We start from the raw sequence: 16,509 nt of genomic DNA on the forward strand, positions 1-16,509 counted from the left end.
CCCATTGTTGTGATTTTGTTATGTTGCCATGGCACCCATTGTATAAATGTGCATGAAATTTTCATGTTTTCAATTTTTTAACTTAATGCTGTTTATTGATTTTACAATCACTTGCATGAATTCGTTAACTCACATTGTTATGATCTTGTTTTGTTGTCATGGCACCCATTGTATAAATGTGCTTGCAATTTCTATTCTTGCTTTAGTTGAAATATGTTTGTCTGAGGAAGTTTGAACTTGGTCAGACGAAACGTTGCAAAAATATATTTGTGTTGGTCTGCAGCAAAACTATTTATTGGATTACTCAACAATTATAATATTAATAATAACAACGATAACATCGATAATTGTTGACGCAGAGCAATAATTTAATTTTATTATATGCAGAGAATTTCTCGTGGAATCAAATCAAATATCGTCAGGCTAATAACCGAATTGCGCAAGTTTTTTTGTACAATAGTTATTTATGAAATGCTGCGCACCCGGCCGTTAATTCAGATTTTATCTCAAGGATTTCGAAACGTAAAAAAATGGAGATTTATGTGACATGCACAATATTGCAATTGTTCAGTCATAATAATTTCCACGAGACCATTGCGACATCACGAAAGCAAAATAACATCGGCGAAGTATTTTCCTAGTTTTTGCATCATAGATTATAGCTTAATGTTTATGAATTTGAATTTACATTACGGTATAGAAAAATGGGCACTTGTAATATTCACTTTCTGAGTCCAATTCATGTTGGTTGGCTTTTATTTAAGAATTCATTGACTTTTTATATTATTTTTTGTATTTACTATGTATGGAAAGCCTTATTTTTGGTGGGTCTGCAGAGCGCGTTATAATGATTAAATATATATTTTAAACATAAAAATATAAGGTTATTAAACCAGATTAGACTGTTTGTTTGGACATCGTATAAATAATCTAAATTGCTTACGTTTTTTGAATGATGGATATAATCAAGTTGCAAAATTGCGTATGTCTCTAAGTCATAAGCACATTTCTGCGTTAGTACCAGCGCCATAATTACCTCACATACATACATCATGCAAATTAATTTAACATTCGGATACAACTAAAAAATTAAACTATGGGAAATTATTTTCTTTCAATGGCATAACATTAAGAAGTTTTTCTACGTTTATCTCAGAATTGCTAAATATGACTTACGTAATTCGGTAATTAACGTGAAGGTATGTCAAATTTCACAGTGTTTTCTCGAAAATAAATTCCTATATAAAAAGTTTTATGCAAAAATAGTCATTGAGAACTTATGACACATTATATTTGATATTGATTTTTTTCTTCCTATACATATTTAATATACTTAGCATTTTACATATACCTCATTTTTAATGATTATTTTAATATAATTTACTTTCGGCGACGGCGTTTTTAATGTTCAAGTCTTTCATGTTCTTGTGGATGAACAAGATAAAAAAATGTACCTCGGGCTAGCGTGCTAGATCTTAGCGCTGTGATACACAGGTGACAACTGATTTTTTATGCGTAAATACACAATTATGGAGGCCGTGACTAGCACGATGCTATCGAATTTGCGGTAGCCAAACTCAACCGTCCACTCTGATAAATTCTATATCAATCAATTGCACAAATTTTTCATTAAATCAGGTACTCGCGTCGATGTCTGTATAAAGTAGCTATTTTTACATCCCACGAAATAGACAAAATATTAGAATGGAAAGGAACAGAAATGAAACTGAAGCATCCGTCGTACGTAATCATTTCTTCGGATATTTACTTGGAGTGTTTTTGAGATATTCATCATACAGTGCAATATTGAATCTACAGTCGAGTATTAATATAGAAGATGGATTAGGTGAGATTGTAATTGTGTAATTTAGTATTAGTGCTATAACTATCTTAATAGTTTATAAATGAAAAAAAAATCTGTTTCATGGCGAGATTCAATGTCAGTTTCAAGCGTATTGCATATCATGTATCATTGAACGTACGCCCAACGTGGGAATCCTGCAAGTAAAAAGATTTTTTAATGTTTTTGCAACCCTTAATAATGCAAAATGAAAAAGAGAGAATAGTAAGTAGGAAATACAAGGCAGACTTGTTGATTAGATTTTCCTATTAAATGCCCCCCAACCCCGGGTGGGTCACTGCGAAACAGTTTGCAATAAAACTAATATCAGTCCTTGAATTATTGTTATCGACATATTGGAAAGGCAAATATATTTGACACACAATTCGCAACCGCCCCCTTCCGGATATATCACAAATCGATCATTTTCGCTTTAATACCCTATAAAAACTGTTTCGGAACACTTTTACGGGTATAACGTTTCTGGACCGCTTTTCCTTAACCTTTGCGTCATAGCTATTCACATGATACATATCTGCTTGGTCTGACAAAAAATACTTAATCACTCTCCAAATGTTTACAATCGATAATTGACGTATATATACGATATTTACTAACCAATTTTTTTTAGCTAGTATTTCATTATTTCATCGTCAAATGGAATGAAATTTAAATTTGTAATCAATATAATTGATTTATTCAACATAGCCAATTGAACATGCGTTTACTTTTTTACCCGATTCGTTTTTATTTATAAAGAAATGACCATTTCAAATCGGAGCATATCTATCGAAATTAATTATTATTAGGTTATTGAACACGTAGTGGACATAGCGATCGTTTCAGTATTATGTTGTTGTTCTTTGTGTCCGACCGTACTGCTTCGCGGACACCATTTTGTGTCCGACTGTACTGCTTCGCTTAGTGTGAATATATTTGTAGACTGTGATCTAACGGTACGGTGAACTGTACTGTACTGCGAACAGACGTGTCCATATATTTGGGCGTAGCTCTCTTGTTTTCATACAAAACAAGAGAGCGGTGCTCAAATATATGTATACGTCACAAGGTGTCGCTATTTTTTATTCTGACACATAAAAAACAAATCTCTTGAAGTCCACAGAAATTTTTGAAATAAGTAAAAATAATAGCCTTCTGGCAAAAAAATCAATCTCTGACCACTGAAAATTTCAAAGCAATTGGTCCAGTATTCGAAGAGAAAAGCGATTTCATCATGACGAAAGAGAAGAAGACTAACAAGAACAACAACTTAATATTGAAACGATCGTTATGTACACTGACGTGTCCAATAAAGTCTTAGAGAATTTTTTATAAACAATTTTTGCATTTATAAAGTGCACAATCAGTATAACGCTGCAGTAGACCAATTAGGTAACCAACTGTTTATTAAACATAGTTTAATAACGGTTTTTCAGGTACGGTTTCTTTGTCTGCCTCATACATATCCTGCAATATATTTCTTGTATTTTTTACCACAATACTTTTGAGAAAATTTGGAGCGAAGAAATGTTTAATAGCAAGTGAAGTCACCTACATAATTTACATTCTTGCTAATCTCTATCCCGGTAAGTGTATTATGTCATTGCATTTATAAGTTCTGAAGTCTTTTTTAGTTGGCATTAATCATAACGATTCGAAGCAATTTGATTCTAATCCTTTTATTGTGCTACTAATTTTACTCCGACTTTTGCTGTCGACTTTTTGGATCCATTGGTGTGGTATTATGGAAGGTGGTGCAGAGGTGATTGTTTTCTTTTTTATTATTCTTATCACTGCTAGTTCCCGCTGCACGCAGCAATATTTGAAAGCAAAGAGTTGTTTTGATGCCTTCACATTTGACTAGACATAAAATAAGTACGCCGTAACCTGATGTTTGTATAGCATATAAATACAATTATTTTTAAAAATCCGGATGGATAAATTAAAGATTTTTGGAACATGCTCGGATAAATTTTATGATATAGTGTTTTCATTTGAACTTTAAGAATTTTACACACTGATACCAGCAGCAATTCTAGTTGGAGCTGGCGAAGCAACAATATGGTCATCGATGACATTAATCAATTTCTATTTTGCCACAAAATATGCGACTCTAAAAAAACACGAATATAAAGAAAACGATTTTTTCGTCAATCTTTACTCGGGATACTTTTTCACCTGTATTCAGTTTTGCCAGGTAACTAGATATAAGTGAGATGTGAATAAAATCATTAAATTACGACAAAAAGCATTATGCCTTCAACGCTATTTCACATTTTCAGATATTTGGCAACCTCGTTGTCTATGCGGTGCTCTACGCATTCAGTGATTCTAAGGCAAACACCACACAAAACACTGAAAACAATTTCACAACTACTCAATCGTATTCGGATGCCGACAAAATGATGTTTTGTGGATCCAATGATTGCCAAGATAGCACGGCGATCGACGAGTCTTTGAGACAATACGTTCCCACAAGAAATGTTTCTTCAATCATACTCATAACCATTTTATTATTTATGTGTTCCACATCTATGATTTGCCACTGGTATTTTATATCTGAAGATGTTACTGTTGTAATTATAAGCAAAGTTACAGGTAATGAAATATCCGAAACTACTGAAAATTATGTAAATTTGGCCTTCGAAGTGCAGGCGGATGAAATACACAAAGATTCAAGTGAACCGAAGGATAGTGATGTGGACATTGATAATAATAAAAAAAGGTCCAATGTCCCCGAATCTAACTCAAACTCTTGTGCCAAAGACACAAACAAGGAAGAAATATTCTTAGAGGTTTATATCGTACTTTCTAACTTAATATTTAGGCAAAATGCAGTAGCATAGCATCAACTTCTTTAAAATGGTCTCAATGAGATTTTATTTTATTATTTTCAATTTTATAAGGTGCAGACTTTGCATGTAATGAAACGCAGACTGATGCCACTCTAAGCCTGAAAAATAACTTAGTCGTCCTTTCATCTATCTTAGCTTAAATCAGTTTCAAATTCTCTAGAAAGACTCCGGAAATTATGGTAGGTCGTATTCACTGTTCGAAAATTTCAACCTAAATTTCCTGTTAGCTTTTGTCATGTACATTGTGAAAATTACCTTAATTATTTTCAATTTTGGTTTTGGGTAAACGGGGTAGGTAGAGGAATTCCCCAAAATCGATTTTCTTATTATAAAATCATAAAATTATAACGCAGTCTGGTGCTACTCTTTAGTACTTTTGATATTCCAGAGATGTGCTTCATGCATTCTATTTATATGAAACTTTGAAGATATTAATACAAACCCATTTTTATTAACTTTTTAGCGAATAAAAATATTTAAATTAATAAAAAAAAAAATTTCCTAAATTTTTAACTATAGTCCAAGTTGATTCCACGAATAGGCCCACATATGTAGCCACCCATTGTTGAGTCATTGTAATGTCATTAGTAAAGGACGTTTACAATTCAATTATGCCTCGATTTTATGTAAAAAAGGCAAATTTCAAATGTAACATGGACATCAATATTTTGCGGGGAGGAGTTGATGAGTCCCATTTAATGACGCCCGTACCGCTGAAAAGTTCAATCACCAAGTAACGAAAAAGGCGTCAAAATGAACTTTACTTTCCAGAAAGAATGAACTTATTCAGGCCATTTTTGTCAATTTTGGGGTTTAACCAATTAGAAAATAATAATTAAGAGCGCGTAACAAGAATTGTGTTACACAGTTTACTGACTGGCACAATTTGAACTTTTTAATAAGTTCCATTAGGTTTTAACAAGTTTAGTGATTTTAATGAGTATAAATACCGTAATGATGAGATGATTGGAACTGGATAATCACAAAAGTAACAGTCATATTTGCATCTTTGCAACATTTACGTGTTCCCTGTTTCCAGTCATCAACTTTCCTCATTTGTGCAATATTAATAAACAAAGTATTGTCTCTTTATTTAGGAAACAGAGGAAACATTTGGAGGTGCTTATTTGAAGTCTTTGAAGGATTTGGGAAAACACACGATAAAGGCCACGCAGTTGTTATTGATACCGATAACATTGTACTTGGGTCTGTTGGAGGTATACGTTTTTTCAGAGTTAACGAGGGCATTTTCTTCGTGCGTTGTTGGTGTAGAAATGGTACGTTTATATATAGTTCTTCACGATAAGCAAGTACATCATTTTACGTTAACAATTTGACACTCTCTTTCACAGGTAGGAATACATATGGCAACTTACGGGTTTTCTGATGCCGTTTTATCTTACGTCGTTGGGAAAGTCAGGATGAAAATTGGTCGAATTCCATTTATTGTATTTTCAATGGTTGTTGACTTTGGGAGTTATGCATACTGTCTTTGGTGGGACCCAAATCTCGAATCAGCATGGTCAATCTTCATAATATATTTTGCTTTCGGAGTAACGGATGGAATATGGCAAACATTGACAAATGGTATGTCGTACGCGATAACGTTTTATATGTGAAAAATTATCTAATTGGGGATACAGTTAACTGCATTTATCAAATTTATTTGGATATAGCCTGGTTATTTCTAGAAACTTGACTTTTGAGGAGTGTTTATTGATGTTCATATATTATCAAATACCTTCATATTACAACCAATGCTAATTCAATCAGCCAAAGCTCAGGTTATCACTTTGAGATTTTGTTTCATGATATTTACGACGTAACAGTATTATCAAGGTAAGACGAATCATCTGAATTTGAATATTCCCTAATATATACAAGAGAAACAATAGCAATGTGGATAATACCTGATTTGATGTTGGATGTATTTTTGACACCAGTGAAAATATATGGAATTTTACTTTTGACATTTTTGTTGTTTCAGTACTGTACCTGGAATATTTCGAAGGAAATCACGATGTTGCAGTTACAAGCTGGGTTTTATGGTCAACCTTGGGCTATGCTTTACAATATGGATGGAGTACGAAGCTCTGTGTATACGTTAAAATTTATATCCAGGTCGGAACGCTTATTTTAGGAATGATTTGCTACGGTAAGTTTCAACAAAGGTAGGAAAAAATGGAATCATGGTATTAAGTGCTTTTTTGTTGAAATGTTTTTACGTTTTGTTCGTCATCATATTTCAACTGAGTTGTGAATTCAACTTGTTAACCGTTTAACACTTTTTAATGAAGGATTTCTCAAATAAATCAAATTGAAATTTGTAATATACGATAAAAACTTTTCAAGCATATCGATATTTAAGCACGAAAACGTCATATATCAGTTTTCAAATTTTTTTAATGACATTGTTGACTCACTATTTATTTTTGTGAACTTTATCAAACGAAACTAAATACTGACATAAGAGCTGCAAGCGAACATTGTGGCGCCATTTTATCTCTGCGCTAGAGTTTTCACTAAATATAACGGTTCCAAAGGTTCCGAACTATTTGAGTCAGAAGTGACAGGAGAACAGGAAATATGAAAGGAAAGCCTTTAAACGTGATGTGTAAAAAACTTCACTGACTGGAAAGTTCCCTCACAAGTATAATACATATCAATATCTTCCGCATACATACTAGCAAATATAATAGGAAGACAAAATTATTTGGGGGTTGTTATTTATGGATCTTTAGATCGGTAAGTATGTTGATAAGTATTTGTCTGTCTGTCTGTCTGTTTGTTTGTTTGTCTGTTAATTGAACGCGATATCTCACGAAGGCGAGGTTGATCTGCTCCAAATATTGCATGTGCATTCATCATATCTCGGACAAGAAGCATATTGATTTTGGGTGAATTCGTATAATTAGCGAGTTATCAATTAATTAGTGATGGGACACGCGGTGTTACTATAGAGTGATAAATCGAAACCGCAGTTTCGATCGATAAGTCTTCAGTCTCCGACCGATATTCTAGTTCATGCGTTATTGAAAATTTCAAGAAGTCGTATTTTATTGAATTTAACAAATAATATTTTGTCATTCCAATTACGTTTTTTTTTCAGGTGTTGCTGAATATTTACATCGAAATATGAAATCGACTGAGGTTGCTGAAAAGGAAACTCGATTGTAATAATGCATTTAACACTTTATGTACTCGTCGATTTTTCTTGAAACTTCCTATTTTTATTAACAATTCCTATATAAATATATATATGTATATATATATATAACCGTGGTTTCTGCTGTATCATACGCTCGATAAAATTTTAACAAAAGAAACAAGTTGTATTTTTTGACATAGAGAATAACAAGGGAGCAATGCCCAAATACATGACCACAAATATTGTGCGTCGGTAGCGATACGGTAAGGCCTCAGTTGTCCGTCTAGCTGAGCTAAGAGTTTGCCCGCAAGACAATCGTGACATATTAAAGTGTCCCTGTATTAGAGAAGCGTTCCCAAGAATAGAAATAAAACATCGAAATCGTGAAATGACAAATTATCGGGTTTTTCGGGACTTGTGAAAAAAAAGTAATGTAAAAAAGTAATACCCATCTATAAGTAACGAAAAATTCAAATTGCAATAGTTCACAACCTACAAGGCAAACCTCAACAATTTAACAAAACAAGCCATGGATTCACTTCATTCATGTCCAACGAGTACCAATATCAGAATGTATCGCATTGTAGGCGTTTTGTTATCAAGCTATTGGCGGATAACAATCCAACATTCGCGGTTCAGACTTTCTAACTCTTGGTTTTTTGACAATATACGACGACAGTGTCGCTACATCGTTACTTAGTTTTGAAATGGATTGAAAGATGACGTCAATTCAAAAGGAGCAGAACAAATTTTACGCGTCTTCAGAACGACATCAAAATACATGAAAGTCTCTTTTTTCGAACCAAGATGCCAAATTTAATTTTTAAAATATATCCTTTTCTGAATTCAGGCTCTATTGTTGAAGTGAATGTTACCAGCCAAATCTATAGTTTGATAAAGATTATTTTGATTGAAAAACATACCAAATGCAGAATTTCGCTCCCTTGGAACAGTCTTGTCTTATGTTGGATAATTTTAAATGCACATGTAAAATTATGTTTTCATAATGGAAGATGTTGAGCAATTGAAAGAATTCACATTGAGCGATATCATTAATCACATTGTGTATATATCAATGACAAAAAATGATTACAATCTATGAAGTACTTCAGGCTACTGTACTGTGGTAAGTCTTAGCGATGAGATATATGGATGGCAACTGATTTATTATTTGTAAATTTTTTGTTAAAAAACGAACTGATTTACGGTATTGCCATATATGATTTTCCATTAAAATTATATCTGCTAGACCAGTGGTTCTCAACCGCCGGTCCGCCAAATAAATATATTCCAATTCCAATATTAATATATTATAAGCAAATTGCAAAATACAATTTATTGACGTCATGTCCGTTAATTTCGTGATTTTTCAACTCTTAATGATTCGTAGTACCGGTATTCGTCTACCAACCAAACTTGGTGAGAGGTCTTCTGCCCATTTGAGCCATGAACGGCTGGATATTCGTCAAGTCTATGGCCTCATAACGTTATAACGAAGGAGTTTGATATCACATGACATACATAGTACGGTACCCGATTGAGAACTTCAACAGTTCGCACGTTCCGTAATTTGACAGTAGGATTATAATTTAGCGAGGTGTGATAGTAAAATCGAGGCAAACAAACAGCAAATTATTATCCAGTTTATTCGAAAGACACACAGCGGTGAAAACCAAGTTAGTGGTGTTGACAGGACAAAGGAAGAGACTGCTACATCAACGATACAATTGCCCCCAAACGACCTTGCAGCAATGTTGATATGGATCACGCAGAAACAAGCAAAAAACGAAAGAGAGACTTTATTAGGCAGTATAATAAGAAGTATTAATGGAGCTAGGTTTCACTATTGCTCTCAACAGCAAAAAGTGCCGCTTCTCATGTGCCTAGTATGCGCCCAAATTTTTTCAAACAACGCAATGAAATTCGCAAAGCTGACTAAATTGTGTGGAAGTCAACGCTCCACTTCGCCTTGTAAAAACGTAATTAGAACCGCGTTTAACACGTGTAATATCAAAAAGACAGCAGCAAATTTCTCATTAAATTGGATTGTCTTCTTTAACACCGCCTTACTTTTGTCACAATTGCATTCTTTTGTTATGTTTTGTGTTCATGACATTTTTTGTTAATTTTGAAGGTCCGCCGGTCCGCAAAATTTGTTTTGAAATTTTATCGGTCCTCGAACTAAAAAAAGGTTGAGAACCACTGTGCTAGTCTGGTCATTTGGTACGACTGATAGAGGGAAAAACAACAACGAATAAAATATTACAGAAGAACAAAACGGATGTAAAACAGTCCAATTTACAGAAATCAACAAATATGCAGACCATGACTTGCACGATGTTATCGAATTTGCAGTAGCCGACTAAATCGTCGGCTTTAAGAAAGTCTATATCAATCACTGGCACAAATTGTTTCATTATATAAAGCAATAAATTTGACACTGCATTTAGTCTATTAGGTTATATGCGATAATCGGCCAAAATACATTCAGGTCAGACAATGTTTAATCTCGTGCGGTGACAGGTAATTGTCGTGACACAGTAAACAGTGAGGTGTACTCGTTGTACTCGTAAAGCTGGCTGTACAAAGTTGCTATTTTGCATCCCACGAAGTGAATAAAATATTAGAATGGAAAGAAAGGAAACTGAAGCTAGAACATCAGTCGTACGTAATCATTTCTTAGGATATTTACTTGGAGTGTTTTTGAGATATTCATCATACTGTGCAATATTGAATCTACAGTCGAGTATTAATATAGAAGATGGATTAGGTGAGATCTTAATATAATCTTTTTTACTACCATTGTCTAATTTAGCAATAATCAGCTAAATCGTTTATAAAATAAAGTCTGTTTCACGGCGATATTCGATGTCAGTTTCTAATAATGTTGAAGTAGTTTGTACCCTGTATGTCTGAAAATACAAATACGCCCAACGGCGGAGCCCTGCCTAAAATGATTTATTACTATTACTGCAAACCGTTACGGTTCTACTATTTTGCATAATATAACATAAAATGAAAAGAAAAAACAGAAAATAGAAAGGAGGATATTCAAGGCAGACTTTGTTGATTAGATTTTGATATTGGACGCTTCATATCCACGGATGGTGTCACGGTGTAACAGTGTGCACTGTACAATAAAACAAACTAATATCAGCTTAAAAATTATCATTGTCGACATATTGACAGCGCAGAGATATTTGACATATTTTCGACCAAGGGCCAAGAATTTTGCCCACCTAGACAGGCGGGCCATGCAAGTGTGACGTAAAAATTACATTTTATGAACAACGTTAATACAGTGTTACAAAAGCAAAGTGGAAAACAATAAGCTTCGTGCCAAAACTAAATGTAATTGCAATCTTAACAAATTCCTTGATCTATTTTAGCTAAAACATCAAAATTTGGTTTTAGTTTGGTTGTGGCAGCATCAGGCGAGCCAGATTGAATTACCCAACGGGCCGGATTTGGCCAGCGGGTCGTGGTTTACCTGCCGCTGCTATAAACTGTTCCATTTAGTCAGATTCATTGAAAGTAATTGATAGTCTCGCAAATGAAACACCTTTGTAGGTTTAACGTTTTTAATCGTTCAATACTTTATCACACTCTAAAAAATTACAAATAATACCGATATTCACAAACCAAATTTATTTAGGTAATTTTCCATTATTTCATCGTCAAATAGCACTGAATATTCGATTTGTAATCAAGGTAATTGAATTATTCAACATAACCAATTGAACATGCGTTTACTTTTTTGCCCGCGTCGTTTTTATTTGCAAAGAAATCACTTTTTTTAATCGAAGCATACCCTGAAGCATACCCTAACGAAAACAATTCTAAAGTTTATTGTCATACAAAATAAAGTTCTAGAGTAATTTTCATGATAAATGTTTTGTAGTTAATAAGCATACAACGGATCTAACGCTGCAATAGATCAATTAGGTAACCAACTGTTTATTAAATACAGTTAATAACGGTATTTCAGGCACAATTTCTCTGTCTACATCATACATAACCTGCAATATATTTCTTGTATTTTTTACCACAATACTTTTGAGAAAATTTGGAGCAAAGAAATGTTTGATAGCAAGTGAAGTCACCTACATAATTTACATTCTTGCTAATCTCTATCCCGGTAAGCGTATTATGGTATTGCATTTTTAAGTTCTTAAGTCTTTTGTAGTTGGCATTAATCACGCCGATTCAAATCAATTTTTACTCCGACGTTTGCTGTCGACTTTTTGGATTCATTAGTGTGGTATTATAGAAGACGGTGCAAAGGTGATTTTTATTTTTATCACTGCTAGTTCTCGCTGCACGCAGCAATATTTGAAAACAAATAGTTGTTTAGGCGTCTTCACGTTTGACCAGAAATAAAATATGTTCGTCGCAACCTGAAGGTAAAATAGCATAAAAATAAAAATATTTTTAAAAATCAGGATGAATAAATTTCAACAATTTTTTTTGGATAGACCGTGCTTGGGTAAATTTTATGTTATTTTTAAATGTTTTTTTTATTTAAATTTCAAGAATTTTACACACTGATACCAGCAGCAATTCTGGTTGGAGCTGGCGAAGCAACGATATGGTCATCAATGACGTTGATCAATTTTTATTTTGCCACAAAATATGCGACTCTGAAAAAACACAAATATAAAGAAAACGAATATTTCGTCAATCTTTACTCGGGATATTTTTTCACATGTATTCAGTTTTGCCAGGTACCTAGTTTTAGAGATGGGTTATCATGGGAATATTTTTGAAAATAATTTGATTCTATATAATTTTTTAAGATTTATGGCGTTTGACGCTTAAATAAAGTGGACTTTCATGCGAGGCACGAATTTTTGAAAAGTCAACCTTGCAGAAATCGACCGATACCTTGCAGGGCCCGCTGATGACGTAGTGCTGATTAGATTAGAGTAAATTATGGCGCTTCGTGTTCTCATTTTGAACAGCATGGTAGTTCTATTGGGCGATGCTTTGACAAACACAGTAGTGGTTTGAATACACATTAATATCTTCTAATTATATTGTTGCAATATTAGAAATGTCAATAAATCACTCTCTTGGTAAATATCCCAATTTGTACAGCATAGCCGCTCAAGTTGCAGCTTCTACCATGTGTCCATGATTTCCAGCGCTACAACAGATTCACGTTATATTAATAACATCTCCATTGTACATTTTGTCCTACTCGTTTGGGAACTACGCGATGGGGAAATAGAATTAAATGCAATAACAGGGTTTAACACCCTACTCGCGAACGTGCCATGATTACAAGGTCTGTAAGGAGTTCCCAGTTCTACGTCATCAAAGGCCGTTTCAGGAATCCGAACTGCTGTCAATTTTCGTTGAAGTGGTTTCCGAAAATTCCTAAGTAGAAAACTAATGCAAATGGTAGGTGTCAAAAATCCAGAAAGAGTATATAGAATCAAATTATATCGAATCAATCCCACCTATTGAGATATGTATACAACCATTACTTTACTACAAAAAATATTATGACGTTATTTTTTATATTTCCAGATATTTGGCAACCTCGTCGTCTATGCGGTACTGTATGCATTTGTTGATTCTGAATCAAACAACACACAAAACACTGGAAACAATTTCACAACTACTCAGTCATATTCGGAATCTGACAATTTGATGTTTTGTGGATCTAATGATTGCCAAGATAGCACGGCAGTCGATGAGTCTTTGAATCAATACGTTCCAACAAAAAACGTTTCTTTAACTATACTCATAACCATTTTAACATTTATGTGCTTCACATCTTTAATTTGCCACTGGTATTTCATATCTGAAGATGTTACTGTTGTAGTTATAAGCAAAGTTACAGATAAAGATATATCCAAAACTAGTGAAAAACATGTAAATTTGGCCTTCGAAGTACATCCGGACGAAATACACCAAGACACAAGTGAACGAAAGAAAGATGATGTGAATATTGGTGATAATAAAACATGTCCCAGTGTCACAAAATCGAACTCAAACTCTTGTTTCAAAGATATAAACAAGGAAGAAATATTCCCAGAGGTCTTCTGTGATAAGATCCAATCATTGGAAAATCCTAATCCGGCACGCTATGTGAGTTTTTCATCGACCCATAAGTTCTAACTATATCGTACCTATTGACTTAATATTTAGGCAAAATGCAGTAGCATAGCATCCACGTTTGTAAAATGGTTTCAATAGAATTGTTCATTTTTGGCGCTCAAGAAGTATGTTCAGCAAGATGGCGAACACCGGAACGTAGTTTATGTACCAGGTTAAGGTTAGGCCATAATTTTATTCCAATTTTAGTTCTATTACTAGCCAAGTGACTCCCGTAGTATTGGTACCTGAGATTATAGCCTAACCATAACTTGGTACACATACTACGTTCCGGTGTCCGTCATCTTGGTGCACATACTTCTGGAGTATCAATTTTTCATTCTTTTCAATTCCATAAGGTGCTGTTGGTTTTTGACATGTAGATCGTGAAAATCACCTTAATTTGTTTCAAACTTCGGTTTCGTTAAAACGGGGGGAGGGGATTTCCCCCGGTCGGGTTTTTTGTAATATGAAAAATCTTGAAACTCACATTATACCGTAGTCTGGTGATATTTTTAATTATTTTTGATAATTCAAAGATGTGTTTCTTGTATTCTATGTATGGAGTTCTTGACGAAATTAATTTAAACCCATTTTTATTAAGATATTTTTCTTTATTCCATTTTTTATCAATTTTTCAGTCACTGGGAGGTTTTTTGAAAGTGGTTTGTATTAATTTTCTATCCCAGTGTTCAGAATATTGTTGTTGTTCTTCTTGTTAATATATATAGTCAAGTTTTCTACTCCGGTGTTATGTGCTGACACGTTTCGAGCATTACTAATAAACAAGATATTGTATTTTTATTTAGGAAACTGAAGAAACATTTGGAGGTGCCTATTTGAGGTCTTTAAAGGATTTGGGAAAACACACGGTAAAAACCACGCAGTTGTTATTGATACCCATAACATTGTACTTTGGTCTGTTGGAGGCATTCGTTTTTTCAGAGCTAACGAGGGCATTTTCTTCGTGCGTTGTTGGAGTAGAAATGGTACGTTTTTATACGATACGCAAGTACATCATTTTCCTTTCATAATTTGACACTATTTTTCACAGGTAGGAATACATATGGCAACTTATGGGTTTTCTGATGCCGTTTTATCTTACGTTGTTGGGAAAGTCGGAAGAAAAATTGGTCGAATTTCACTTTTTGTATTTTCAATGGTTGTTGACTTTGGGAGTTATGCATACTGTCTATGGTGGGACCCAAATCTCGAATCAGCATGGTCAATCTTCATAATATATTTTGCTCTCGGAGCAACGGATGGAATATGGCAAACATTGACAAATGGTACGCGGTAAAGTTATATATGTGTAAAATTATCTAATTTTTGGTACAGTTAACTGCATTTATCAAATTGATTTGTATATCGCCTGGTCATTTCTAGAAACTTGATTTTTGAGGAGTGCTTACGATTTCGTTCGTATTCAATGCGTAAAATACATAAGCTTGTGAATCAAGAACTTTCTACTTACTCATTTGAGCAAAAGATTCAATTTTTTTTCATCCAATTACAGCTGAATAGTGTTATTAATATTTATATACTATTAAATGCCCTCATATTACAACCAATGGTAATCCAAAGCTTAAGTTAGTAAAGAAAATCACTCTGAGATGTTGTTTTATGGTGTTTAAGACATCACAATATTATAAGAGTAAGACGAATCATCCGAATTTGAATATTTTCTAATATATACAAAAGAAACAATAGCAATGTGAGTAATACCTAATTCGATGTCGGATGACTTTTTGGCAGCAGTGAAAACATATGAAATTTTACTTTGGAATTTTTGTTTTGTTTCAGTACTGTACCTGGAATATTTTGAAGAAGGTCACGATGTTGCAATCACAAGCTGGGTTTTATGGTCATTTTTAGGCTATTCTCTACAATTTGGGTGGAGTACGAAGCTCTGTGTATACGTTAAAATTTATATCCAGGTCGGAATGCTAATTTTAGGAATGATTTGCTACGGTAAGTTTCAACAAAGACGTCGTTGACTCACTATTTACACTTTCTTGAACTTTTTCAAACTAAACTAAATACTGATATAAAAGCTGCCAGCGACCATCGTAGCGGTTAGAACTATATATTTTATTTCTGCGCTGGAGATATCACTAGATATAACGTTGACCAAAGAATTCGGACTATTTCAAAGAAAACAGCAATATGGAAATAAGTATTCAAACGGAATTTCTAAAAAACTCTACGAATTGGAAAGTTCTTTTGCATGCTTACTAGCAAATACAGTAGGAGAACAAAAATATTTTTGGGGTTTGTTTATGCGTTATTGAACATTTTAACAAGTCGTATTGTCGTTAAAATATAGACTTCAATAAATAATATATTTTTCCAGTCCAACTACTTATTTTTCAGGTGTAGCTGAATATTTACATCAAAATGAGAAATTGACTGAGGTTGCTGAAGAGGAAACTCGATTGTGATAATGTATCGTAGCTGTATAATTACAACATATTTATAATTAATTTAGAGTTGGGTTGCGCGAGACTGACTCCCTATCCCTCCTCTATGCTTTTATGCCAGTGAATCCGTATGCGCATACTGCA

General features: G+C 33.7%; 2 protein-coding genes across 2 annotated transcripts; both read left to right on the forward strand.

The window, feature by feature from the left end:
- The first annotated feature begins 1,704 nt into the window (after positions 1-1,704).
- LOC120347901 (protein unc-93 homolog A-like) lies at positions 1,705-7,872 on the forward strand. The gene is made up of 8 exons (XM_039418013.2): positions 1,705-1,846; positions 3,277-3,426; positions 3,847-4,037; positions 4,123-4,635; positions 5,793-5,972; positions 6,048-6,282; positions 6,683-6,850; positions 7,805-7,872. Exons 1-8 carry the CDS (start codon positions 1,705-1,707, stop codon positions 7,870-7,872), a joined length of 1,647 nt encoding a protein of 548 aa, XP_039273947.2.
- A 2,599-nt stretch (positions 7,873-10,471) lies between these two features.
- LOC120347900 (protein unc-93 homolog A-like) lies at positions 10,472-16,473 on the forward strand. Its single transcript, XM_078118047.1, has 7 exons — positions 10,472-10,613; positions 12,377-12,567; positions 13,376-13,939; positions 14,755-14,934; positions 15,000-15,234; positions 15,749-15,916; positions 16,319-16,473. Exons 1-7 carry the CDS (start codon positions 10,472-10,474, stop codon positions 16,384-16,386), a joined length of 1,548 nt encoding a protein of 515 aa, XP_077974173.1. The 3' UTR covers positions 16,387-16,473.
- Positions 16,474-16,509: the final 36 nt, after the last annotated feature.

The sequence above is a fragment of the Styela clava genome, chromosome 11 (assembly GCF_964204865.1).
Source record: "Styela clava chromosome 11, kaStyClav1.hap1.2, whole genome shotgun sequence".
Classification (NCBI taxonomy): domain Eukaryota; kingdom Metazoa; phylum Chordata; class Ascidiacea; order Stolidobranchia; family Styelidae; genus Styela; species Styela clava.

Coding starts and splice junctions, on each gene's coding strand:
- LOC120347901 (XM_039418013.2), top strand. CDS start 1,705: ATGGAAAGGAACAGAAATGAAACTGAAGCATCCGTCGTACGTAATCAT. Junction 3,427..3,846: donor TCTTGCTAATCTCTATCCCG/GTAAGTGTATTA, acceptor TTGAACTTTAAG/AATTTTACACACTGATACCA. Junction 5,973..6,047: donor GCGTTGTTGGTGTAGAAATG/GTACGTTTATAT, acceptor TCTCTTTCACAG/GTAGGAATACATATGGCAAC.
- LOC120347900 (XM_078118047.1), top strand. CDS start 10,472: ATGGAAAGAAAGGAAACTGAAGCTAGAACATCAGTCGTACGTAATCAT. Junction 12,568..13,375: donor CATGTATTCAGTTTTGCCAG/GTACCTAGTTTT, acceptor TTATATTTCCAG/ATATTTGGCAACCTCGTCGT. Junction 15,917..16,318: donor TTTAGGAATGATTTGCTACG/GTAAGTTTCAAC, acceptor CTTATTTTTCAG/GTGTAGCTGAATATTTACAT.